Source organism: Pleurodeles waltl, chromosome 11 (genome assembly GCF_031143425.1).
Source record: "Pleurodeles waltl isolate 20211129_DDA chromosome 11, aPleWal1.hap1.20221129, whole genome shotgun sequence".
In the NCBI taxonomy this organism is placed as follows: Eukaryota; Metazoa; Chordata; class Amphibia; order Caudata; family Salamandridae; genus Pleurodeles; species Pleurodeles waltl.
Window position 1 is genome coordinate 19830089 of NC_090450.1, and position 25757 is coordinate 19855845.

Genomic DNA, 25757 nt, shown 5'->3' on the forward strand with positions numbered 1-25757 from the left:
GCTTGGGGGCATTGGAGCGCTGTCCATTATTGGGGTGATTGGGGCTATTATACACAATTGCGAACATCATATGGGGATGTACACATTAAATTACACAGCTTATAACAAATATTTTAAATTGGGTTTCACATTTTTAGACGCAAGGAAATTGAGTTTTGCTCAGAATCCTATGATTTTTATTCAGTTAAGTGCCGAGGCCCGGAGTCAAACCTAGAGGACCACTTTCCAATGACTGCAACACAGCTATTAGATAGCATCTCCTCCGTAATGGATCCCTTGAAGATCTACAAAATACTTGGTCTTAAGTAACTTTCTCAAAACACTTAGTGTCCATTATAGACCCTTATTTTGAATGGACTTTTAATTTTGAAACTATAGTGATGTTCTCTGAGATGTGTTCCGTAACATCATTTATGCTTTCTGTGGCACCTTCCTTCACTTGGAGTACTGTCCTAGCTGTCACAGAGTCACTTGCAGCTTTTATGATCGGGATAAGCTCCTAATTTGAAGTTTGCTCACTGCAAGGGAACTGAGCTATACTGGCCGTGACAATATCCAGTAATCATGCTGATGCCTTTGGAGAACTCTTGCTGCTATCCTTCACCAAATCAAAGCAAATATCACAAGGGCTTTTACGTGTGCTCTAAAACTAGAGCGTACATTTATTTATTAAGCTGCTCTTGGTTCTCTAACTTGTCCCTTTGATTTCCTCTAGTAAAGCATCAGTAGCGTGAACTGAACGACAGTGGCGCTACTAACTTTATCCACAGCAACACAACCATTTGGGAGTGTTTCTGCTAAGACATATTCTCTATAGTTATGTTTGTCTTGTTTAGGGATAGGGTGGCTTTTCTATTAATGGCAATGGCAAAGTCATACTGGCAGTGTGGCACTGCCTTTCCAGTCTGCAGTGGCCGGCAGGGGTCCATGTTTTCACTTTGTCACACACAGGGTAGCACAACCACTGCTGTAGCCCTGAGGAGAGACACTGTCTTAAATGTCCTGGATACCATATACTAGGGACTTATAAGTAAGTCAGTACTTGCCACTTGGTGACAACTATTTAAACAAACCTTTTGTAAAGGGTTTGAACACTGTCACTGAGGTCTGGGCAGGAGGCCTCACTGTACTCTGAGTCGAAAAATCAACAGCTAATAGTCTAAATGGGGGCAAAATGTTGGGGGAGGACTATGCCAAAATTCTGTTTCCTTGAAGGAATATTTTGGATTATTCAGGCACACTGACCTCATCCAAATAAGTCAGAAAATGCAGGTCTAGAAGTCAAGATTTTGATTTTATTGGGCAAAAGCTTGCTAATGTCTTCTTATTCTGTCAGATTACTTGTTGATCACTTTGGAGTCTTAGTTTAAGGTCAGAGATGCTGTAATCTAGAGAATTACTTTGATTTCTCTTCATAGCCACCCACCACCAGCTTTGATTCTAGGAATAATCGGCCCTGGACCAGTAATTGTTGTCCAGAACCACATACTGGTCCCTGTTCCAATTCTGGCCTTTCCTGCAGGCCCTCAAAACTGTGAAGCCACTCCAGTTGATAGAAGTATGGCAAGAAGTCATGGCTGTGGGACAAGAGTACAGGTGTGGGCACTGATGATTCCAGAACCAAATCTATTGGCAGGGCGTGCAAGACCAAGCATGTCTTAACAAGATAATGGTCTCCCTATATCAAAAGCAGGTATAGCCAAGTGGATCGCAAAGTGCATCCCCAGACCTGCTGTCTTAAAGCCAACAGAACCTTTTCTGCCCCTCCCAAACCACATTCAACCCGTAAGAAGGGCGCAACAATGGCTTTCTTGAGAAATATCTTGATAGCTGACCCTTGTAAAGCAGCTTTATGGTCAACTCTACAAGGCTTTTCAAAATATTGCTGTATGTAGATTCAAGCGTATCAGTTGGCTAAGCAGTCTTGAGGACTTCGTTCAAATGTCTGCACTATCCACTTGCTCAAATTCTCAAAAGCTTTACAGTCTGTGCAGAGCAGGTGCTATGGACAGAATATGTTACTTACCCTTTAAGTGTGTTTGTAGTGAAGTAGCTTCACATGCACCCACCCATCTTCCAGGAACCAAGTGGTTGCTGCAGGTATTCTCGCTGTTATCATCTGGTTTCTTATATACACTATACGTATGGTCACAGCAATAGAGTTGTCCCCATGATCATTGCCAACTAAGGTGGGGTTCACATCCTAATCTGTGTCTTGAAAGAACTCCTCAAACAAAAACAAGTTGCAAACGTCCAAGCCCAACATTACTTGGCAGGAGTATGCAGTGCATGTGAATCTACAGCCACTACACACTACGAGTAGTTGCTTACTGGGTAACATATTTCTTCCTTCTCCTGTGACATCAAAGAGGCTGCATTTATGTTAAATAGCAGACAATATCAACATAGAGATCTCCCTTAGAAGGATAACTTCAGTTCAATCCTGGTGAGTAGCACTCTGCCCCTCTGGCTTTGTTTTGACATGTCTGCCTCTCTGCTTCCCGAACACGCCCCGGAAGAGTATTTATTTAGCTGTGTTTCAGTAGAAAGTTGTGATATCCTAAAAATACATTGTCATGGCTATACATTGCATAAACAGCAATTATTGTATCCAATGATGTTACTGATTGAAATCTTTCAAACTAAAACAGGAGTCTTGAGACCAAGGTCATGTGAAGGTATTATGTGAAGAATCTCTTTGATCCCTTGCAAGACCAGGTGCTGCAACAGTACTAAACTAGCATGGTGCTGTCCAATTCTCAGAAAATATGCATGATAAAGAGGAAATCTCTTGAATAACAGACACTGGTGCAAAACCTTTGTTTCTTTTCTTTGTTCGATACATGTGTACAATGCCAAACCCTCAAAAGGGTGTCCAGTGTAAAAGCTAGTACCATGAATAGGCAAAACAAGAATTGAATAGGTTGTTAAGGAATTCTGTTTAGTGCGATAGTTGTGGATATTAACTTCAAGTCATCACTGAGATTAGTGGATAGAAATTAAAACAGTTTCTCCCAAGGCCTGACCTAGTTTGCTTACCGAACACATAATAGACGCTTGTGATTGGGCTGATTTCTTGCCTAGGACAGTGCCATGCATCTGCCTTTTATATGACTGTGTCTCCAGAGGGGTGTTTGGTTGCCATACTCAGGAGTGTTAAAGAGATCATAGTTTGGACAGCCGCCTGTGAAGCTGCTGCTGATTGAAGTCATAGGAATCCTTAACCGTACATAAAATTAGAGACTGAGAAGTCTTATTGGAGATGTGCAGAAGTTAAACTTGGTTTTTCAAGATTTAGTAGTGTGTTGCATGGAGCTGAAACCCTCCTTTGGAATCATTAATGCTACGCAAGAGATGCTGAACTCCTTAGAGTTATGCTGATAAATGGGATGAGCTTTAAAAGCATTTTCATAACTGTGCTAATTTAAAGATGAAATGTTTTATTTAAATATTTCACTTATATTTAGATTATAAAACATATATTTGATGTTGTGAAAATAAATAAAGGGCAAACATTACACATTGGAATGACATTTTTCTGAGCTAAAGACGATACATTTGCTGTGTTTAACAGTGGGAAAAAATCTGGCGACCCAAACCTCACCTTAAACAACCCTTGGTCTGCAAAATTACAAGAGATATTTTTACTCCATCTGAGACAGTCCCCATCTGCTACCACTAAACTAAATACCACTAAGGGGCGTTTAACTTTCTTCCACAGTTTATCAGGTGAACCAGACTGAAAATGATCATTATGATGGGTCTGTCAGCCTGAACAGTCTGTCCCTTCTGTAAATAATAAAGGAACTCAGCCACCTTCCTGCCACTATTCCACAAACCTCTCATGCCACTGCCTCAACACACCTAGCCATATCATGTAGTGCATGGCCACCGCTCTACTCCATTCCCATTGCTTATTTAACTGACACTACCTGCTTGCTACTCATTTCCTGTAATGACTGTCTCTGGGATAAGCAGATTTTCAACACTACTAGCTCTAACAAAATCTAAAAACAATGTTGCAGTGCGAAGCAGGTCCCAATTTTAAAATTGTGTTACCGTTTTGCAGTAAGAGATTTGACCATAACATAACCTTTGAACATTTACTTTATCCAGAGTTCTTAAAATACCAGGAATAAATGTTGGAAATTGCAACATAATGTTCAAGAAGTGATTTCCTAAGTTCTTCGTACCTTCCGATGATCTCTGCAAGTGTGAGCACATCCAGAACATAGGTCCCATTCACCTTGTCAAACAATAATTAAAGATTATCTGGAGTATAACATACCCAGTAGATCAACTTTGCTGTTTGGTCTACTTAAACTCCAATGGGGTCTGTGGAATTTCTCACACTAGTGCATTCCTCCTTAACCTTCGACATCCTTGATGGAGCAGTCTGAGAATCAAAACAGAGCATATCTTATTTAGGGGTTTGGTTTTGACACCAAGTTCTCATTTAAAAGGTTTTGCAGGATGAGAATCATTAATCCGTTTGGTTCGTTTTATAATCTCGGCAAATTGACTTTTCCGTTAGTAGTTTTTTTTTTTTTGTGGGAAATAAGTAACACAGATTTCTTTCTCCTTTCTATGAATTGAAAGCCGGAATCAGCTGTCGACGTTGCCAGCACACCTTTGTAGCCTTCCTTTAAAGGTTTTGATCGCTAGTAACAATAAGCTAATTTCACTTCCTGAAGAAATTGGACGGCTCCGACATCTCACAGAGCTGGTCAGTATAGTTCTTATTCATTTATTTATATATAAATAAGAATAACATACACCCGCGCGCACTCACACAAACAGTTCACTGATGTGCCATCTTAATGTAGTTATGTTTTAAAGGTTATTGTTTGTGTGGGCATGGTTTCTTACATCAAGCAGTAATTGGCAAATGACTTTGTTTTTGTTTAGAGAAGATGATGTTTTATGCAATTTATAGGTGTATTTGTCAGGGACTTTCCTGGGTAACTGTGTGCTGATTTGGATTACAGGGGGTGGGAGAGGGCCTTCAAAATGACAACAGACCAGGTTAGTGTTGAAGTTTTTAGACTGGTATAAAGCCATGACTAGGATCTCTTTGAGGTGAGCCACACTTAGAGACCTGTTAATTTTATTAGTGTCACTCTGCCAGGCTTTTCCAAATCTCCTTCCTCCTTCCCATATGAACGTGGCCTACATGTTTGTTTCATGTCTGCACTCCAAAGAAAAGGGACTCCGCACCCGGAATATCAGTCGGGATTACTCACTCACTGATATTTTACATCAGGGTGCTTTGGATGAGATGTCCTTTGTCCCATTTTCTGGTGCTTACAAGAATCTGACAGTAGGTATGTGGCTGAAACAGCCGTCAGTATTTGTGATTTTAAGATCAGTGTTAAGGGAGGATTGGTCAGTGTGGGATTTTATTTCAATTCATAAATACTTTATTTCGCCATGTCATGTATTCTCGATTAAACCAATGTGAATGTTTAACTCCAGTCCTTTGACTGCCACAATATTCTCTGATGAAAATTGATTTAAGTTTGTTAAAAAAAAAATAAACCATGGGTTTGTAGAAAAAGATCAGGTTCGGCTTGCAGGTCTTCTGGTTCACCAAGTGTAGGAAGTTGGCTCTGTATGCACTATTTCAAAGTAAGGAATAGTATGCACAGAGTCCAAGGGTTCCCCTTAGAGGTAAGATAGTGGCAAAAAGAGATAATACTAATGCTCTATTTTGTGGTAGTGTGGTCGAGCAGTAGGCTTATCAAAGGAGTAGTGTTAAGCATTTGTTGTACATACACACTGGCAATAAATGAGGAACACACACTCAGAGACAAATCCAGCCAATAGGTTTTGTTATAGAAAAATATATTTTCTTAGTTTATTTTAAGAACCACAGGTTCAAATTCTACATGTAATATCTCATTTGAAAGGTATTGCAGGTAAGTACTTTAGGAACTTTGAATAATTACAGTAGCATATATACTTTTCACATAAAACACAAATAGCTGTTTTAAAAGTGGACACAGTGCAATTTTCACAGTTCCTGGGGGAGGTAAAGTATTGTTAGGTTTTGCAGGTAAGTAAACCACCTACGGGGTTAAGATTGGGGTCCAAGGTAGCCCACCGTTGGGGGTTCAGAGCAACCCCAAAGTTACCACACCAGCAGCTCAGGGCCGGTCAGGTGCAGAGTTCAAAGCGGTGCCAAAAACGCATAGGCTTCAATGGAGAGAAGGGGGTGCCCCGATTCCAGTCTGCCAGCAGGTAGGTACCCGCGTCTTCGGAGGGCAGACCAGGGGGGTTTTGTATGGCACCGGGGGGGGACACAAGCTCACACAAAAAGTACACCCTCAGCGGCACTGGGGCGGCCGGGTGCAGTGCAGAAACAAGCGTCGGGTTTCCAATGTAAATCAATGGGAGACCAAGGGGTCTCTTCAGTGGTGCAGGCAGGCAAGGGCGGGGCTCCTCGGGGTAGCCACCACCTGGGCAAGGGAGAGGGCCTCCTGGGGGTCACTCCTGCACTGAAGTTCCGATCCTTCAGGTGCTGGGGGCTGCGGGTGCAGGGTCTTTTCCAGCCGTTGGGATTTTAGAGTCAGGCAGTCGCGGTCAGGGGGAGCCTGAGGATTCCCTCTGCAGGCGTCGCTGTGGGGGCTCAGGGGGGACAACTTTGGTTACTCAGTCTCGAAGTCGCCGGAGGGTCCTCCCTGAAGTGTTGGTTCTCCACCAGTCGAGTCTGGGTCGCCGGGTGCAGTGTTGCAAGTCTCACGCTTCTTGCGGGGATTGCAGGGGTCTTTAAATCTGCTCCTCTGCAAAGTTGCAGTCTTTTTGGAACAGGGCCGCTGTCCTCGGGAGTTTCTTGTTCCTCTTGAAGCAGGGCAATCCTCTGAGGATTCAGAGGTCGCTGGTCCTGGAGAAAGCGTCGCTGGAGCAGGGTTTTTTAGAAGGCAGGAGACAGGCCGGTAGGACTGGGGCCAAAGCAGTTGGTGTCTTCTTCCTTCTTCTGCAGGGGTTTTCAGCTCAGCAGTCTTCTTCTTCGGTAAGTTGCAGGAATCTAAATTCTTAGGTTCAGGGAAGCCCTTAAATACTAAATTTAAGGGCGTGTTTAGGTCTGGGGGGTTAGTAGCCAATGGCTACTAGCCCTGAGGGTGGGTACACCCTCTTTGTGCCTCCTCCCAAGGGGAGGGGGTCACATTCCTATCCCTATTGGGGGAATCCTCCATCTGCAAGATGGAGGATTTCTAAAAGTTAGTCACTTCAGCTCAGGACACCTTAGGGGCTGTCCTGACTGGCCAGTGACTCCTCCTTGTTATTCTCATTATCTCCTCCGGCCTTGCCGCCAAAAGTGGGGCCGTGGCCGGAGGGGGCGGGCAACTCCACTAGCTGGAGTGCCCTGCGGTGCTGGAACAAAGGGGGTAAGCCTTTGAGGCTCACCGCCAGGTGTTACAGCTCCTGCCTGGGGGAGGTGATAGCATCTCCACCCAGTGCAGGCTTTGTTACAGGCCACAGAGTGACAAAGGCACTCTCCCCATGTGGCCAGCAACATGTCTCGAGTGCGGCAGGCTGCTAGAACCAGTCGGCCTACACGGGTAGTTGGATTAGGTTTCAGGGGGCACCTCTAAGGTGCCCTCTGGGGTGTATTTTCCAATAAAGTGTACACTGGCATCAGTGTGCATTTATTGTGCTGAGAAGTTTGATACCAAACTTCCCAGTTTTCAGTGTAGCCATTATGGTGCTGTGAAGTCCGTGTTTGACAGACTCCCAGACCATATACTGTTATGGCTACCCTGCACTTACAATGTCTAAGGTTTGGCTTAGACACTGTAGGGGCACAGTGCTCATGCACTGGTGCCCTCACCTATGGTATAGTGCACCCTGCCTTAGGGCTGTAAGGCCTACTAGAGGGGTGACTTATCTATACTGCATAGGCAGTGTGAGGTTGGCATGGCACCCTGAGGGGAGTGCCATGTTGACTTACTCGTTTTGTTCTCACCAGCACACACAAGCTGGCAAGCAGTGTGTCTGTGCTGAGTGAGGGGTCCCTAGGGTGGCATAAGATATGCTGCAGCCCTTAGAGACCTTCCCTGGCATCAGGGCCCTTGGTACCAGGGGTACCAGTTACAAGGGACTTATCTGGATGCCAGGGTGCGCCAATTGTGGAATCCAAAGTACAGGTTAGGGAAAGAACACTGGTGCTGGGGCCTGGTTAGCAGGCTTCAGCACACTTTCAATTCAAAACATAGCATCAGCAAAGGCAAAAAGTCAGGGGGTAACCATGGCAACGAGGCATTTCCTTACACCAAGGTACTGTATAAACCACTGTTAGATCTCGGCAAGTGTATCCTGATCGGCCAAGATTCTAGGCCACGTTACTCATCGCCTATTAATAGAGACACAAGGTTCTGGCATGGTGAGAGACCCCAATTGAAGAATCTAAGGAAATTCCCTCCAGTAAGCTCCAAAGCTAGATGACTATGATCGCTCTTGGTGGTGCTCAAAACCTCCATATCCACCAAGTTCGGCCGTAGCCGTACATCCATCAAGATGTAATCAATAGTGCTCTGTTGGTGCCTCTTCCAAAGGTAGGCGTTCTCACTACATCCAAGCTAGTTCTCCTATTACAGGCATGTGGCTGGTGAGCCACCACCAGTGGAACTGTCTGTAGGGCCGTACCAGAAAGAAGACTTAGTGGCTTGCCAACCAATTTTGGGGCGCCCCATTGCTCATCCTCTTCCCTAATTACCATGTTAAGAGCAAGACACGGTTCAAAAGGAGTGTTAAAACCACCAGCCACTATTATTCTTGAATTACTTTCGTAAGTTTCCACTAACGTATCTAACATGGCCAGAATCGAGGACTCCTTGTTTGCTGGCAATGAGCGCGCATACACATTTAGTGTCACTATAGTCTGTCCCCTGGGGAATCGTAATCTAATGCCCATTAGGTCATGGGAATCGGTGCTCAGTAGCTCATGCCTACAAGCGATGTCATTCTTACCAAAATCATAAGTCCTCCCATTGCCCGACCCATGTTTCTTGGTGGAAGGGCCTCCACACTATAAGTTGTAAATCCACAATCAAAGACCTTACTGGTAGCCCATGTTTCTTGGAGCTCACAGACATCGTATTTCCTTACAAGGGAGTTCCACTCTGTATCTTCCACCTTGGTATTTATCCCCGCCACATTCCAGGAGATTAATAATAGGTTTGTCCTATATACACGAGGTCCCTTAGTAAGTTCATTGGTTGCTTGTGATCCTATTCCTTTACTTATTACCTGGTGGGTCAAGGATATTTCTTCATTCCCTCTTGGATGTGCACACTGAATATTCGGAGTTACAGGAGAGAGTAAAGTCCCATCCCTATATCCGTGCCTAGAATCGGTAGCAAGATCCCGGCTGTCATAAATACACTCGTACTGTTTAATGTTTGCCTCTGTTGAGTTAAGATGCTCAATTAGAGACTGTAATTTTAAGTCAAGGATGCAGCATCATTTTTCTTCTATCTGTTCAATTGTCACCCAACGAGCCTGTCCAAGCCCCAGCCCCGTCCCATTCCCGGCCCTACTCTTTTTATTTGGGTGAAGCATTGGGTTACCAAGGGGTTGCCACCACCCCTTAGGTGTTTATAATTCTTTTCTCTGTCTCATCGTGTCCTCTTCACACCTAGTACCACCTGTAGGAAAATGCCACTGTTAGCATGGTTACCCCCTAACGTTTTGCCTTTTGTTGATGCTAGTTATGATTGAAAGTGTGCTGGGACCTTGCTAACCAGTCCCCAGCACCAGTGTTCTTTCCCTAAACTGTACCTTTGTCTCCACAATTGGCACAGCCCGGGCACACAGATAAGTCTCTTGTACATGGTACCCCTTGTACCATGGGCCCTGTGGCCAGGGAAGGTCCCTAAGGGCTGCAGCATGTATTATGCCACCCTGGGGACCCCTCACTCAGCACATGCACACTGCCTCACAGCTTGTGTGTGCTGGTGGGGAGAAAAAGACTAAGTCCCCTCAGAGTGCCATGCCCATAACCCACTTCCTGTGGCATAGGTAAGTCACCCCACTAGCAGGCCCTACAGGCCTAAGGCAGGGTGCACCACACCACAGATGAGGGCATAGTTGCATGAGCACTATGCCCCTACAGTGCCTAAGCCAATTCTTAGACATTGTTAGTACAGGGTAGCATAAAGAGTATATGGTCTGGGAGTTTGTCATACACAAACTCCACCGTTCCATAATGTCTACTCTGAATACTTGGAAGTTTGGTATCAAACTTCTCAATACAATAAATCCACACTGATGCCAGTGTGGGATCTATTGAGAAATGCACACAGAGGGCATCTTAGAGATGCCCCCTGTATACCAGCCCAACTACTCTAGCTAGGCTGGCCAGTTTCTGCCAGCCTGCCACATCCAGACTGGTTTCTGGCCACATGGGGTGAGTGCCTTTGTGCACTGTGTGACCAGGAACAAAGGCTGTACTCGGTGTAGGTGCTTCACACCTCCCCCTGCAGGAAGTGTAACACCTGGCGGTGAGCCTCAGTCTCACTCTAGCTAGTGGAGATGCCCGCACCCCAGACACAGCCCCAATTTTGGCAGAAAGTCCAGAGAAGATAATGAGAAAAACAAGGAGGAGTCACCCTCCAGCCAGGACAGCCCCTAAGGTGTCCTGAGCTGAGGTGGCCCCTTGCCTTAGGAAATCCTCCATCTTGCTTTGGAGTATTCTTCCCAATAGGATTAGGGATGTGCCACCCTCAAGGACAGTAGCCATTGGCTACTGCCCTCCAGCCCTAAACACACCACTAAATTGAGTGCTAAAGGGCGACCCTGAACCCAGGAAAACAGATTTCCTGACTACCCAAAGAAGGACTGCTAACCTGAAAGTCCCACAGAGACGATGGAGACAACAACTGGCATGGCCCCAGCCCTACAGACCTGTCTCCAGACTCAAAGAACCTGCAACAGCGAACGCATCCCTCGGGACCGGCGACCTCTGCCAACTCAGAGGACTGCCCCGCAACCCAAAGGACCAAGAAACTCTCATGGACAGCGGGTCTGTCTAATCTACAAAGAAGAAAGAAACCATCTTAAGAGGGACTCCAGACACACTCCGGAAGCTTGAGTCCCCAACACTCTGCACCTGACGCCCCTGGCTCGTGTCTACAGAAACCAACACTGCAGCGAGGACCCCCAGGTGACTCATGATGTGGACTCCCTGAGACGACCTCCCCGCACCCCCATGGCAGGGCCTGCAGAGAGAATCCAGAGGCTCCCCCTGACCGCGACTGCCCGGTAACAAAGAGGACGGCGCCTGGTAGAAGCACTGCACCCGCAGTCCCCAGGCCCGAGAGAAACCAACTACAGGAGTGACCAGCAGGCGGCCCTCATCTTTGCCCAGTCGGTGGCTGGCCTGAGAATCCCCCCCTGTGCCCTGCCTGCACCGTCCGAGTGCCCCCGGGTCCCTCATTGAAACCAATAATAAACCTGACACCTTCTTTGCACACTGCCCCCGGCCGCCCCTGTGCCGCTGAGGGTTTATTTTTTGTGCCTGTTTATGAACACTCCTCCTCCCCCCCAAACACCCACACTCACCCAGTGCTCTACAAAACCTCCCTGGTCTGCTCCCCGGGGACGCATGTACTTATCTACTAGCAGACTAAAACCGGAGCACCCCTAGTCTCCATAGGCGCCTATGTTATTTGGGCCCTACTTAGACCTCTGCACCTGACCGGCCCTGTGTTGCTAGTGCTGGGTGTTTGGGGTTGACTTCAACCCCCAACGGTGGGCTGCCTATGACCCGGAGACTGAACTTGTAAGTGTTTTACTTACCTGTGAAACTAACTTGTACTTACCTCCCACAGGAACTGTTGATTTTTGCACTATGTCCACTTTTAAAATAGCTTATTGCCAAAACTGTGTACCGTTTTACTTTAAAGTTCCATACTTACCTATGCCAAGTACCTTTCAATTTATGTATTTACTTGAATTCTGAATCTTGTGGTTGTAAAATAAATTAAAAAAAATATTTTTCTATATAAAAACCTATTGGCCTGGAGTTAAGTCTTGAGTGTGTGTTCTCATTTGTTGCCTGTGTGTGTACAACAAATCCTTAACACTATCCTCTGATAAGCCTACTGCTCGATCACACTACCACAAAATAGAGCATTAGTATTATCTATTATTGCCACTATCAACCTCTAAGGGGACCCCTTGGACTCTGTCCACACTATCTCTCACTTTGAGATAGTATATACAGAGCCAACTTCCTAACCACCTCATCACCTACGCTAGATGGGGGGGCTGTATCCATGGTTCCAGCCTCTAGGGGGAGACACTCCTGCCTCAAGGCCTGGCTCATCATCATCATCCCCCGGGGTCCCATCTACCACAAGGTCAACGAAGGACATCTCAGCCCTACTTCCTCCCCTCCCGATCAACTCTTCATCATTTATAGCACATGCTAGAGGAACCCCCAACGCACCCTGGGTAAGGAATCGTAAGGAAGATACAGAGAGCTCGCACTCCGCCAGTCCAATTTCCTTTTCAATTATGCCCACTGCCCTTACAATAAATGTATCCATACAAGGGCCGGGTTTGCCTCTATGACTCATAGGCCCTTAAGCGGCCTTGCTGGTTGTCTTACGACCCAGCGTCTTAACTCTTGGCATATTGCAAAAGATACGGTAGAAGTCCCCACTGCACTAGCCAATGACACAGCTCTCAACTTCTAACAAACTTCCCACAACGTATAAGATACAAAATGGGGGAGCAAGAGAATAGGCCTGGCCTGACCTCTTCCGGGTGAAGATGGGCCCTGTCTTCGCCCAGCGCGTCCTGCACCGCGGTATGCAGAGTTCGTTATATGCGCCTCCGGACGCCAGAATGGTGCTGAGAAACTTCCCCTGTCATTTAGACTGCTGGGAGCGGTAGTGCGGCCTTCCTGGACCCTTTGCCAAGTTATTTAAACACAACAATATCTTCTGTTTCAATTACAGCAGTATTTTCTTTTTATGTATGCATGGAGCGGACCACTTTAATTACTTTCCTCACACAGTATAACTCTAATATGAGTCATATTGAAGATATATTTCTTGGGATGTGAATTTATGCTCTTGTAGTGGTGGATCCTGCAGAAACTAAAAAGGGATACAATGTTCTTTTCATTTAGACTGCCTCCACCTCCAAATCCATGAAGTGTAGTGCACAGAGATAAGCTTTTGGTTGTGGTTTCTGAAATTTGCTAGATAAAGACATAAAAGAAATGCAGCAAGAGGAATTGCGTACATTCTCATTCGGAAAAAATATAGGAAAGTTGAAACCATTTGTAAACCTTATGGCACTCAAAAGTGAAGTGAAAAGTGTTTAAAATTCCCTCTGTTCTTTATTTTGTGGCACTAAAAAGCCAAGTGGATAATGATTTTTGGATGTGGAAGATGTATTTTTCTAGATTTCAATTTTCCCTACATGGTAAAAATATTGGTTTGAAGTGAAAGACAGTCATTTTCAGTTCTGAGTTCTACTCTTAAACCTTACGGCAGGAGAACGTGAGTGCTTAGAGGCTCTGGCTGCTCTTCATTGGAGGGAGTGCAAGTGTTCCCTTACTTGAATGGCTGGCTTCTGAAGGATGTCTCCTGTGATGGAGCTTCATTTGCCCTGCATGCAGTCATTGAACTATAGGCTGCGATTTTACGAGCATTCCACAGTCGAAGCTCACACAAACTAGTTTATCGGAGCACCAGTTCCTACTTCTTTGAAGAAGGTGCTCCCACTTCAAAATGATCTAGCACAGGCAGTTGATGCTTCTTTAGTCATACTTGTCATACATTTTCATGTTTTATAATTTCTTATGATACTCATAGGCCTCATAGTACATTGGGTTCCCTTTGCTTTTCTGGTTCTGTATTTATCGCTCACGATTAACACCACAAGGGGAAGCTTGTAACTCTCCAGTGTTGGTGAGATAGAATGTCTACCAGCCTGTGGGTTGGTGGGTGCAGCACTGGAACATATTGAAATGTAATTCCGTGATCCTTCAGGTGTGTTAGATTGAAGCCGTACCAGAAGCTTTGGGGACATCTTGTAAGTCCCATTTGATGCATATTACTGTGAGTGACCATTTGTTGCATTAGACCAACTTAAGTATGTGGATTTGTTGGTGCTCAGTGCATTCAGATTGCCTATTTTCTTTCCAGGGTGTCAAGCAGTTACAGTGTGGTCTTCATGGAGACTACGCTACCGTGCATTATGTTAGCAAGCGCTAGTAAGTAGGCTTCTTGTAGTTGCACAAGGAAACAACGACCTTCTAGACTTCATCCGTCCCTCAAGGACATAGTGGTTCGGAACGCTTTCTGGGGTGGGTAGAACAATGGTCAGACATACACTCTGCCAGCTTTAACTCTTTACGTGTGTTGAACGGCTCTTGGCTGTCTGACTTCATGCTGCTAGTGTGCGTCGGCCGGCCCCCTGCAGTCCTTGCACACGAGCCAGGGATTCCCTGCCGCTAAAAACAGCCTTGGGAGGTCAGAACAGCTTCCCCACCTCTCAACACTCTTTTTTTTGCTTTCAGGAAAATGACGATCAACGCGTGCCTCATGCTAGTGTAATTTCTCTAAAAACAAAATTGAAATGAGCTCATTTAACTTTCTCTGCTATCTCCACCCCCGAGCACCAATCCAGACGGGAGAGGTATCGTTGGAAATGGGAGAATGTTCCTTGTCCAGAGGTACCCCTCCCAAGTGGATCCCTGCTTGGGGGATCGCCTAAGGATGGTCATCCACAAGCAGAGGTCCACTCCATTAGACGCAGGGAGCAGCCCCTTGGACAAGGGCTTTTGCTCCCCCATGTTTCTTGGTGCGTTTATAGTATTTCTACCCTCTGCGGGGGCAGATTGGGGCAATAGTCCCCAATCTGCACACCTGGCGGGGCGAGAAAAGTATTAGCCAGGGATTTATTTTTTTATGTAGGGGTGGGGGCCGCCCTTAATGGCCACTGTAATGCCCACACCTCTCCCCAAATTTGGCACAGTCTTTCTGCCCCGCCAACCCAGATGGGGACAGGAAGCCCTCTAGACATCAGAAACTATTTTTGTGGGGAAAATGTGACTTTTTAGACAAATTGTGAGGTTTGCTAGGGATTCCGAGTAACAGAACCACACAAGTCACCCCCATCCTGGATTCTATGGGGTGTTTAGTTATAAAATAAATGTACAGGTTTGCTATGTTTCCCTAGGTGCCAGCTGAGCAAGGGCCCAAAATCCACAGCTGTGCACATGGCAACCCAAAAAAAAAAGTCACTTTTGGGTGGAAAAATGTGATGTGTCCACATTGCGTTTTGGACCGTTTCCTGTCGCGAGCACTAGGCCTACCCACACAAGTGAAGTACCATTTTTGTCGGGAGGCTTAGGGGACCACCAGGTGGAAGAGCATGATGCTGTCTAGGGGTTGTTAATAGGAACATGTTGATCCATTTACAACTTAATAGAAAAATGAGCATTATTCAGTGTTTCAAAGACTACCTTATTTATTTTAACTTTAAAATTTTAATTGCGCTTGTCCTGTTGCTTTGAAAACACTTTAGAGCTCTCAGTTGTCGATAGATCACAAAGTGTCAGTGCACCAAGGGCTGAGGATGTTAGAATATTCCATCCAGTCCTCCTGAAAGTTTAGCAGGGGTATTCGCTCTTAGGTGTGTTCTGTTGAGTCAAGGAGCCCAGTCCGTGGACCAGTGGGTTTGTTGCATTCTGATGTTGGTTTGCAGATGGCCTTGCTTGAAAAGCTACATTTTTCATTTTCTTTTCTTTTTTTATTGTTTAACAAAATGTAAGAAGTTAAGTGTTGGTTTGAACACATTGTGTCCAGACAATTCAAAAGGAAGGGTTTAAGACTTTGAGGGACCTTCATCCATGTGTTAGTTGTCTGGGATTCCTTTGAAGGAGATGAGCATCATTTTAGGACCTTATGTTTACTGGACATTATTGTTAAAAACATGGGAAAAGATGGAAAGAGGAAACTCACTGTGGCCATCTCAAGCTGACTATTGTTTCCTTGTGGCCTTCCTTGGAACAAACGGCTGCTGGTGCCTGACAAATCTCTGCCCCTTTCCTAAAGCAATTTGTTATGTTAAAAGCTTTTTTCCCCATTTACGCAGTACATCCTCCCATACATGCTCTCACTTCACCTTGAGTTTTTAACAATGTACCCAGTATAGAGCAACCATTTCTGATAATCGATTATTGCTACCATTGCGGAAACAATATGATCCTTCATCTCCTCCTCGCTCCATCACATGCCTCAAACCGCTGTTCTTATGTGGTAATAGATAATAAAGAACATAGTATGAAATGCTCAGATGGAGCGAGTTACAGACCATTTGGTAGGTTGCAGAATTGGAGAACTCTTAGCCCATGCTGATGTCATGCTCTTTTCTTGCAGGATGTGAGCTGTAATGAAATTCAAAGAATGCCTCCTCAGGTTGGACACTTAGAGTCCCTGCGGGACCTGAACATCAGAAGGAATCACTTGGAACATCTGCCTGAAGGTAAGGCTCTCTGATCTCAGTGGGCTTTGGGTGTGCTCCTCGGCCTTGGACAATATGTGAGCGTATCCTTTACAATGTCTGACTTAGGGTGCTCTATTAAACGGACACTAACCTCTAACCAGTGTTTTAATTGTTCAAATGTTTTCTCCAAAAGTAATGCACATCAAAATTCAAGGTAGTAAAAAAATCCCTTTCCATTACGTTTGAAAAGTTAATGACTCCAGAAAGACCATTTAGGGATCTGTATCCGGTTAAGAAGAAACAAATAACTAGTCCTTTTCACTATTTCCTTTTGTGCTGTATTTGTGGTGCTATCAACAGGAAAAAGTTTTTAAAAAATCAATGCAGGTGCTCTTATGGATTTCACTAAATCCAGTTGTTCTGCCCTTCTCACAAATTCAACAATTTTGAAGTAACTGAGAAATATTTTCCTATTCCCTACTATGGTTTGATGTTGAGCCTTTCCACAAATTGATTGCTGTGTAGTTTCAAGTCTGTTATTGGACTTTTAAAGAGTGGAATTCCTTTGTTAGGGGATGCTACCGTACTGAGAACTTTTATTGTGTTATTGTCATGTCCCAGGGTAAATGTGTATTGGGGCATATTTAAGTAATGTGGACCAACATTGTGATCTATATCGTGGCATATAGCCAACAGCTCAGACGTCCGCTCTGTGTGGGACCTTCAAAACAGATTTATTCAAATATTTGTAATTAAAAATAACATGGGTGTTTTTACCTGAAAAAGTTACTTCAGGAACAACTAATGCATCAGTTGTGGTTTCACTGCCATATTGGTAATATCTTTTACTCTCCAATGCAATTCCATGACACTGATTGAGTGATGGATGGTATGGCTTTTGTTAGGGTTATGTTGAGATCTCAACACTGGCACCATTGCACTAAAGCTCTGAATCCTAATTTTTCAGACTGGTCCTTCTTTTATATCGGTATACTTGGGCCCCTCATTCACGGGTTTCCACTCATCTCTGATGCATATGCTAAAATGTGCACCATGCTCTTGAACGTTAGCACTATTCAGGTTTTCTATTAAGATTTGAGATGGTATCTGGCCAGAAAGGGAAGGATGAAAATTGAGTCTGTTCTGATGCATCTGACCCATCACCCCCAAAACCTAGTGTGGAGCATAGTTTTTCTGTAGTCCTTTCTTTACATTAGTCACCATCTTCCAAGTTGTGGGATGACATACTGAGACTTACACTTTGTTTGAGTTTCTTACTTGAGGTGTTTTGACAGGGAGGCCCATTTACATGCTATGCTTTTTGATGTGTGCCAGTTCCTTGATCTCTTGGTTCTTTAGGCTCTCACAGAGCAGACTGCTATCTTTCCTTCATACACTTTCACAGTGGGTGGCTTTCGTTCATTGTGTGTCATCCAGCTTTATTATGGCCCACAAAGGTGTGGGTAATGCCTGTAGGTTAAGGGGTTTCCATATCTTTCTGCTCTCTAGGGAGGAGAAGTTTTGCTAGCTTCCATATAACCGCCAATGAACTGTATTATGGGTTTTCTTGTCTGATTCTCCTGTAGGCAAGGTTCAAGTCTTAATGTCCACCTAACATCTGGCCACTGTAGCACTATGGTAGTGCTAGAAGGTCTCTGTAGAGGCTGTTTAATTTGCACCATTCCATGCAACTTGTTGGGGATTTTGTGTGCCCTAATGAAAAGCAATTTGTAACTCATTAGTTGTGGTCTTGGAAGGGTTTTGTTTTGTTTTTGCGAAAGTCGCCCTGTATTTAAGCTTCCCCATTTCCTTGTCCTTGAGTATAGTATCTCGCCTTGCTATGTAGTGTACTTCATTCCTTATCACCAGAGTCAGTCTGTCACCTTCATGTATTTGTTGCGGCATATATAAATCCAGTAACAAACCTTATATTTCTCCCAGGCTTTTTGTCACTCTAGGACCATAGTGAACATTCACAGTTCCTTTTGTTTTTCGGTCCCCTCAGGATTGGTGCTTCTAAGGCTCCTGTTGCTCTAAACATGAGCAGTTTTATGGTTTTTGTCTCTAAGTGTTCCTACCCTTTTTTATTCGTACCCACTGATCTTCTTCAATTTCGATGTTACTGCAGTGGAACATGTTTCATTTAATGCTACAGTGAGTCTTCTAAATTCTGCCTTGCCTATGCTCCATCAATGTCTGTGACGCTAGGTTAGATATTATTCCAACTTAATTTGCAGAATCCTAGGTATACATGTTCTCATACAGTGCCTGGCTTCATTCTCTTCATTACAGCACATTAGATTTGTATAAACCCTAGTGTCGCCATAGTTATCTTTTCCCTTCTCTGTCACCTTCTCTCTAAAGAGAGCTAAAGGATTGATGATGCTGTTGCTAAGTATGTAATGTTGTGGTATCTGTAATGTAGCATATTGACAGCAGAAGACTTTTTGCAACGTTTGCCTTAAGAAAACAAGAAAAGGGTGAAAGCTACTGAACAAGAAAACCAGCAAGTAGGAGACCTTAGCTTTGAAGCATTTCTTTATGCATTAGACAGAGGCTGTCTACAACAGTTGTCAGTATTACAAATTGTCAAGCAATTCTCCTGTGCCAGCGGCTCCTTCTCCCGGAAGCTGTCCAACAACCCTCACTACACCTGCACTCCCATACCTGATAATGCTGACACTGCCTTCCCCCACCCCACGGACATCCACCCTCCTGAAAGCCTGCTCTCACTTAACACACCATTGAAATCTTGGTTGTCCTTCACAATCTCTTCCTGGATCTTCTCACCTTCACAGAGATCTGCTTCTAATCTAGTTGAACCCCCGACATTGGACCACCATCCCCTGGGTTACAGGATCACGAGACAGGCCAGGCCCAGCAAACCAGGATGAGGAACCGCAAATTCCCACAAGGAACCCATCCACGGCACCCCACAGACGCCGACGCAGAAGACAAACTGTCTATAATTGCCTTCAAACTCCACCTCCTTTATACCACTACCTTGGGTAGAGCCCTGCTTTACCGACCTCCAGGACCAAAAGCAGACTTCAGAAACTCAATTGCAGAAATCATTTCACCCCTTATACTCAACTCCAGCTCCTTTGTCCTGCTTGACGCCATCAATTTTCACCTTCAGGACCTCACCAACCTGAACGCTGAGTGAAAGAATCTACCCCCATCGTCGGCCATGCGCTGAAAGACACCAAGTTCACAGCCCTAACAGCAAGATTGGAGAACGGCACCAAGGAGCTCTTCTCTAGTGTAAAAGAATTCACTACACCAGCAGCTAGCTCCACCACCACCACCCTGTCTCACGAGCTCTGCTCCCTGCTCACGCTTTCCTTCCATGACAGGATCAGTGCCATCTATGACCACTTTGAACCCCAGCCAAACCATTTCATCCCAGTAGCCCTCCTCGGGGACAACAGCAGCTTAAAAGAACCACTCTGTCCTGTTGGCCATCACTATCCAGGACACCGCTTCCGCTGTCTGAGCCATCTACTCTGGTGCATCTACAGTCCCTTTCCTGCACTTCCTAGAAGAGTCAAGCCCATGGGCAACACACTGATTCTCAATGACTCCCCTTACCATGGCTACCTTCCTGGACCCCTGGAAACCAGCGTCACTCCTGCCTCTACTGAAGAACCCTACAGCACAGTCTCCCTCACCAGCTAACTACAGTTCCATGTCATTGTTTTCCTCTCCTCAAAGATAGTGAAAAATCAGATCATCAAAAGATTAGATACCCACCTGTACGACAACCACACCCTCAACCCATTCCAGTCTGGCTTCAGACTGAATTGCTGCACAGAAACTGCTCACATTGCTGCAACCAACAGATGAACTACTTCTTCATATTTGGGTTTCCAGTTCAGTTCTAGAAACAAACTTTAAACATGGCTTCTCACATAGGACTCAGGCAGGGTGCAGAGGATGTGCCAGTTTTAAGTCGATCTTCCTGCACGACTGTGTCAAGTAATTCTTTGTGTCTTCAGAAGTTGATTGTATGTTCAAGAGGAATTATTTTCAACAGTGTTAGATGAGCCGAAACAAGAACATTAAAATTATTTTGTGTCATGACTATCTGAAAGTGGTGACAACTTTTCAGGAGTATCTAGTCAATCTGGTAGAAGCTAGATATACAATCTACAGAACTTTCTGCTTTGCTAAACAAATCAACATTTACTAATGAACAGACACATTCTTCCAATATGAATGTAGTTGTGCATGTGAAAGAATTGATGGACAGCAGACAGAATATTATTACACACCGCAGTCTGTGAGCTGATGATAGTTGGTTTGAGCCTGAAGTTCAATTCACACAGAGAGCAAAGCAATTCGTAGTTTATCAGAATATATAGCAACTTTTACTCAAATTAGCACTGGTACAAAAACGCCTCTACTTTGCATTGTACAGGCCAATAGTCACTGAAGTATCAGTTAAAAGATTGATTTATTTGCATACTCATGCTATGAAAACACAACAAAGTTTCTGGTACAGTCCGCAAAGAGTAACTATAGGGAATTTGTTTTTTCTTGTTGCACCCTGAGGCAACCCTGTGCAGAATGACAGCATCCAACTCCTCATTATAAATGTCTTTTAACTGTCTAGATGCACACAGGAGGGAAAAAGGTCAATTTAGTGCTGTGTGGGTCATCGTCCACTCTTGTACCCCCACCCAGTCCAAACACTCGAGCCAGAAGGGATCAAAGAATTGAGCTGCTTTCATGCATCACTTGGTCAGGCAGCAGTGTTTGTCCAATAGAAAGAGTGTTGAAAGGTGCACTCCAGCATCTGCTAACAGAGCTACAGTGTTGAGTCCGCTTTCAAGGCCACAAGTCAGTGAACATGGGTTGGCTCTTGTTGTCTTGGAGTTTGGCCTTTTGAATGTCCCACAGAGGTGTTTGGACTTTCTGCAACAGGCTGTGACACTGGCTGACAGAATCTCTTATTCAGATAATTGGAAACTTCTGTTCATAGTCTGTAGAGAGACTGAAAACACTGTGTGCAGCCTCAGTGCAGGACATACTGGCTACATCTGTTTGATGCACACAGCTTACCTCTGCATTTTGGCACTTTCTGTAGCATTAGCCACATATTTAGAGGAACAAGCTGTCTTTTTCTTCAAAACACCACTTGTGTACTTTTATGGCGGTGTTTAGACCAGTTAATCCATCCGCAAAACACGACCGCTCACTGACAGCAAGACCTATGTGCTTGTTTTACATATCCAATTTACAATTGAACTGATGCCAACTTCAGCATTGAACCACTTCATGTTTAGTGGAACCTTTTATTGTAATATCATTTTTTTATTGATTTAATGAGGTTTTAGGTTATGGTGCAGCAGCCTTTTCTACAGTTAAATTGGGATCTGGTGGTCTTGCAGACTCATTCAGTATTTGTTCCTAAAGTAATGTGTTTTCAATACCATTCAAACTATTGAATTGCAATTTAACAAAAAAATGTGTGTAAAATTGAACCGATACTGGATTCCCTACAGTCTGGCAGTGATAAAAAAAAAAAAGTCTGCAGCTGAAGTTGCATCCTGCTCCGCTTGTCTCTTGTGAATCATATTCCTGCATTCTCTGCCCCCACTTCTCTGTTGTCTTTTTCAATATGAAAAACGATTTATGCACTTACAATTCTCCAGACATTTTTCTTAAGCTATTTATCCCTACAAAGCCAGTATTTTCCGAAATAACTTGCCATAGTCCAGATTAACCCCTCAGCTGAAACACACACGAACTGTTAAACTGGTATACCATGACACTTTTGGTGATCTGGAAAGTACCAGCTTACCTGAAAACGTCAGTCATAATTTGATCATCCCATTTTCGTTCATGTTTCAAAGTCTCAGCCTTTACTTGAACATTAGCTTATCATTATTTTGGGCAGCGGTTTCATCAACGTCACACAACCTACGTTAAATAAAATTATAGTTGTCTTTGTTAAAGTTCCAAAACAAGAATCCAAGGGAAAAAAAATCCATCATTTATAAAAAACAGGGCCCTGTGAAAACCGACCTCTGACGTAGAAAAACTGGTCAAGTGCATTAGATAGTGAAAACGCGATCGAAATACATTACAGTCGCTGAAAAAAGATGGAAAAGAAGAGTTCGGAGTAGACTGAGCTGAGGAATACCGAAGCAAGAGGTATACACATCCGAACCCGACAGCGGAGAGAAAACAATTCATGCCCATGCGCAGTATCACCGAAAGGAGAAGTCACTCGATCTCGTGGCTCAAAGATTCCTAGAACAAAAACAACTTGCAACATTCCAAGCCCAACACTAGATGGCAGACTTATGCAAAGCATGTGAATCTACAGCACTACATGCCACGTACAACTATCTACTGGGTAAGTAACATTTTTCATAAATATATATATATATATCTCCCGAGATTACAGGAACGTTACAGTTAGGTTCGGTCTTTAGACAGTTACAGTTATACCTATTTCAAAAAACGATTACTTGTGCCTTAAGGTAACTATAACTTGCGCCCTTGCCATGTATGTATGCCCCATCATACTTGGATTTCTTAGTTCACTTGACCAAATCTTTTTCTGGTGGATACTTCTAATGCCAAATTCCTCACTTTGGAGTATGCCCTAGGCTGCAGGCCTGAATTCTCCCCCTTAACCATCTAATCCCTCCAGCCAGGCTGCTCCTCTTGTTAAATGTTGGGTTGTGGTGGTTTAATTACTAATGATACTCTTGATTACTTGTTTGCCTGATTGATTTTTGTAATGATTTAGATTTATAGTTGTCCTAAGATGATCTTGAATTGTCTGAAGATATATATATTTTTTTGCAGAGCTTGCAGATCTTCCTTTGGTTCGAATAGATTGCTCCTGCAATAAAATAACCACAATTCCAGTGTGTTATCGCAATCTCCGGCACCTACAGATCATTGCACTAGAAAACAACCCTCTCCAGTCTCCCCCTGCACAGGTGAGCTGCCCCGTGGCCAAGGATAGTGAGTTTGGAATTTACGTTGTAGACATGACATGTGTTTAGTACCTATGTGCCTGGTTTTCGATCAACAGTGCTTCGGTCAGACAGAGCAGCTGTACTCAATGCAGAAGTGATACTTATTTTGAATGATGATTGATGATACCACAAAGAAAATCTAATACAAAACAAACATTACAGACTGAACATACTAAGCTTGTGTGATGCTATAGTTATTTGCAAAAGAAGCTAGTCATTCCAAACCTTTTGAAGGGGAATTTTACCCGCATAGAGATGTGTTATCTGGGCTCACTGTGCTCAGAAAGGACGTTTGTTGTGTCTTATGTTCTCTGACCTTGATATAAACTAGGTGAAGTGGGGTTTACTGTCCCATCTTGAAAAATAATAATAAACCTGTGTGAGTGTGTTGGCAAAATGTATGCCTTTAGTCCATTCCAGAAAATCACTTGCAACGTTAGTGTTCCCTTCCTTTTGTACTACCTGCAGCTGCTTTGACATGCTACTCTGTGTGGTAGCTGGTTGGTATCAAAACGTGAATGGGCCATCTTTTAATGGACTCTTATGAAGACCTCATTCAGATGTAAGGCACATTGATGTGCTGCCAAGCGTAAAATATGGTGGCTCAGATGTGACAGGTTATCTGCAGATCACTTCAGAGGTGTATCTACTGACGGCTCTGGTTTTGGATTAGTATGCGATGTTGCTGTACAAGGCCTTCGATAACAAGTGAGGGGTGGAGCGAGATGGCACAAGATGCTGGATTCCGGTAGTGAACTGGAGGCCTAACAACTTGTGTTGGATTAAGAGTAGCCTCTCAGGCAAGATGTAGGTGCGCGAGTAGGGATATACTTCCAGTTCATCCAATTCTGAATGAGAAGGGGACACGTAGGAACTAAAGGCAGGATATAAAAGGAAGTCCTGTTATTTCCAGTACTAAACGGGCATTAAGTGGCGCAACTTGACAAAAGTTTCCATCAGATGTGAGGCATCTAATGTGCTATTCAGAACTCTTTCTGTACAAAAGTAACGGGCAGTTCCACCAGTGTTTGGATTTCTGTTCTATAGAATAAGTAGTGCCCCCCACTAAATCACCTCTGTGCACTGTTTATTTATCTCTCCAGATCTGCATAAAAGGCAAAATTCACATATTTAAGTTTTTAAACATGGAAGCCTGCAAAATTGCCCCAGAGCTACCAGATTTTGATCGAAGACCGATGGGCTTTGGCTCTTGGTAAGTCTGCTTGAACATTTTTGCTATTTTATCGTTCTTTGTAGGTTGAACATTGTACAGCCCGAGTAGTACTTTGAGCAGATTCTTTAATTCAGAAATATAAAATCAATGTATTTGCTATCACTAATGCATGTAAGTGGGTTGTCTGCTCCGTGTCCACTGTTTGAGGTTTGAAGTATTCTTTTTGTGTACTTTCCAACTTAGTAATTGTTATCAAGCTCCAAAGAGCACCTGGCTCCTTCTGATATCAGCCCCAGTCTTGGTACTGCTACTGTTTTGCAACTACAAGAGTTCATCTGACGCACTCTGTAACCTTCTTTCCGCCCACATTCTGCGGACCTTTGTCTTTTTACTTGATCATTTCTACCTTGCCATCGTAGTCAATGATTCTGTGCATTATCGTCTTTTTGACTCCTTTACTAAGTTGTTGGTTCCATACATCCAGTTCTTCCTGCTCCTGGTGGTAGTTGCTCTCCACCCTGCATCCCCCCACATTTGTCAGTTTGATGCATGTACTCAGCACTACATATCAATATGTTTCTTCTTATGCATGATCCCCTGCTAGCAGTCTGACCTATAGAGATATAGGGGGTCATTCAGACCCCAGCGGGCGGCGGGAGCCGCCCGCCTGGAGGGAACCGCCATATGGCCGCTCCGCGGTCGAAAGACCGCAGAGGCCATTCTGGCTTTCCTGCTGGGCTGGCGGGCGACCGCCAGAAGGCCGCCCGCCAGCCCAGCGGGAAACCCCTTCCCACGAGGAAGCCGGCTCCGAATGGAGCCGGCGGAGTGGGAAGGTGCGACGGGTGCAGTTGCACCCGTCGCGAATTTGTGTCTGCTGAGCAGACACTGAAATTCTTTGTGGGGCCCTCTTACGGGGGCCCCTGCAGTGCCCATGCCATTGGCATGGGCACTGCAGGGGCACCCCGGGGCCCCACGACACCCCATGCCGCCATCCTGTTCCTGGCAGGCGAACCGCCAGGAACAGGATGGCGGTATGGGGTGTCGGAATCCCCATGGCGGCGCAGCAAGCTGCGCCGCCATGGAGGATTCCTGAGGGCATCGGAAAACCGGCGGGAGAC

At 44.6% G+C, this 25757-nt stretch overlaps 1 protein-coding gene across 9 annotated transcripts in view; it reads left to right on the forward strand.

The window, feature by feature from the left end:
* LRCH3 (leucine rich repeats and calponin homology domain containing 3) overlaps window positions 1-25757 on the forward strand; it is a 311841-nt gene that overhangs the window by 84980 nt on the left and 201104 nt on the right. For all 9 annotated transcript variants that reach the window (XR_011199321.1, XR_011199322.1, XM_069212842.1 and 6 more), the window contains exons 3-6: window positions 4600-4726; window positions 16401-16506; window positions 23290-23426; window positions 24569-24678. Coding sequence is in view for 7 of the 9 variants with exons in the window: in XM_069212842.1 (XP_069068943.1) it covers window positions 4600-4726; window positions 16401-16506; window positions 23290-23426; window positions 24569-24678 (480 nt within the window). In the remaining 2 variants the exon portion in view is untranslated. The remainder of the gene's footprint in view (window positions 1-4599; window positions 4727-16400; window positions 16507-23289; window positions 23427-24568; window positions 24679-25757) is intronic.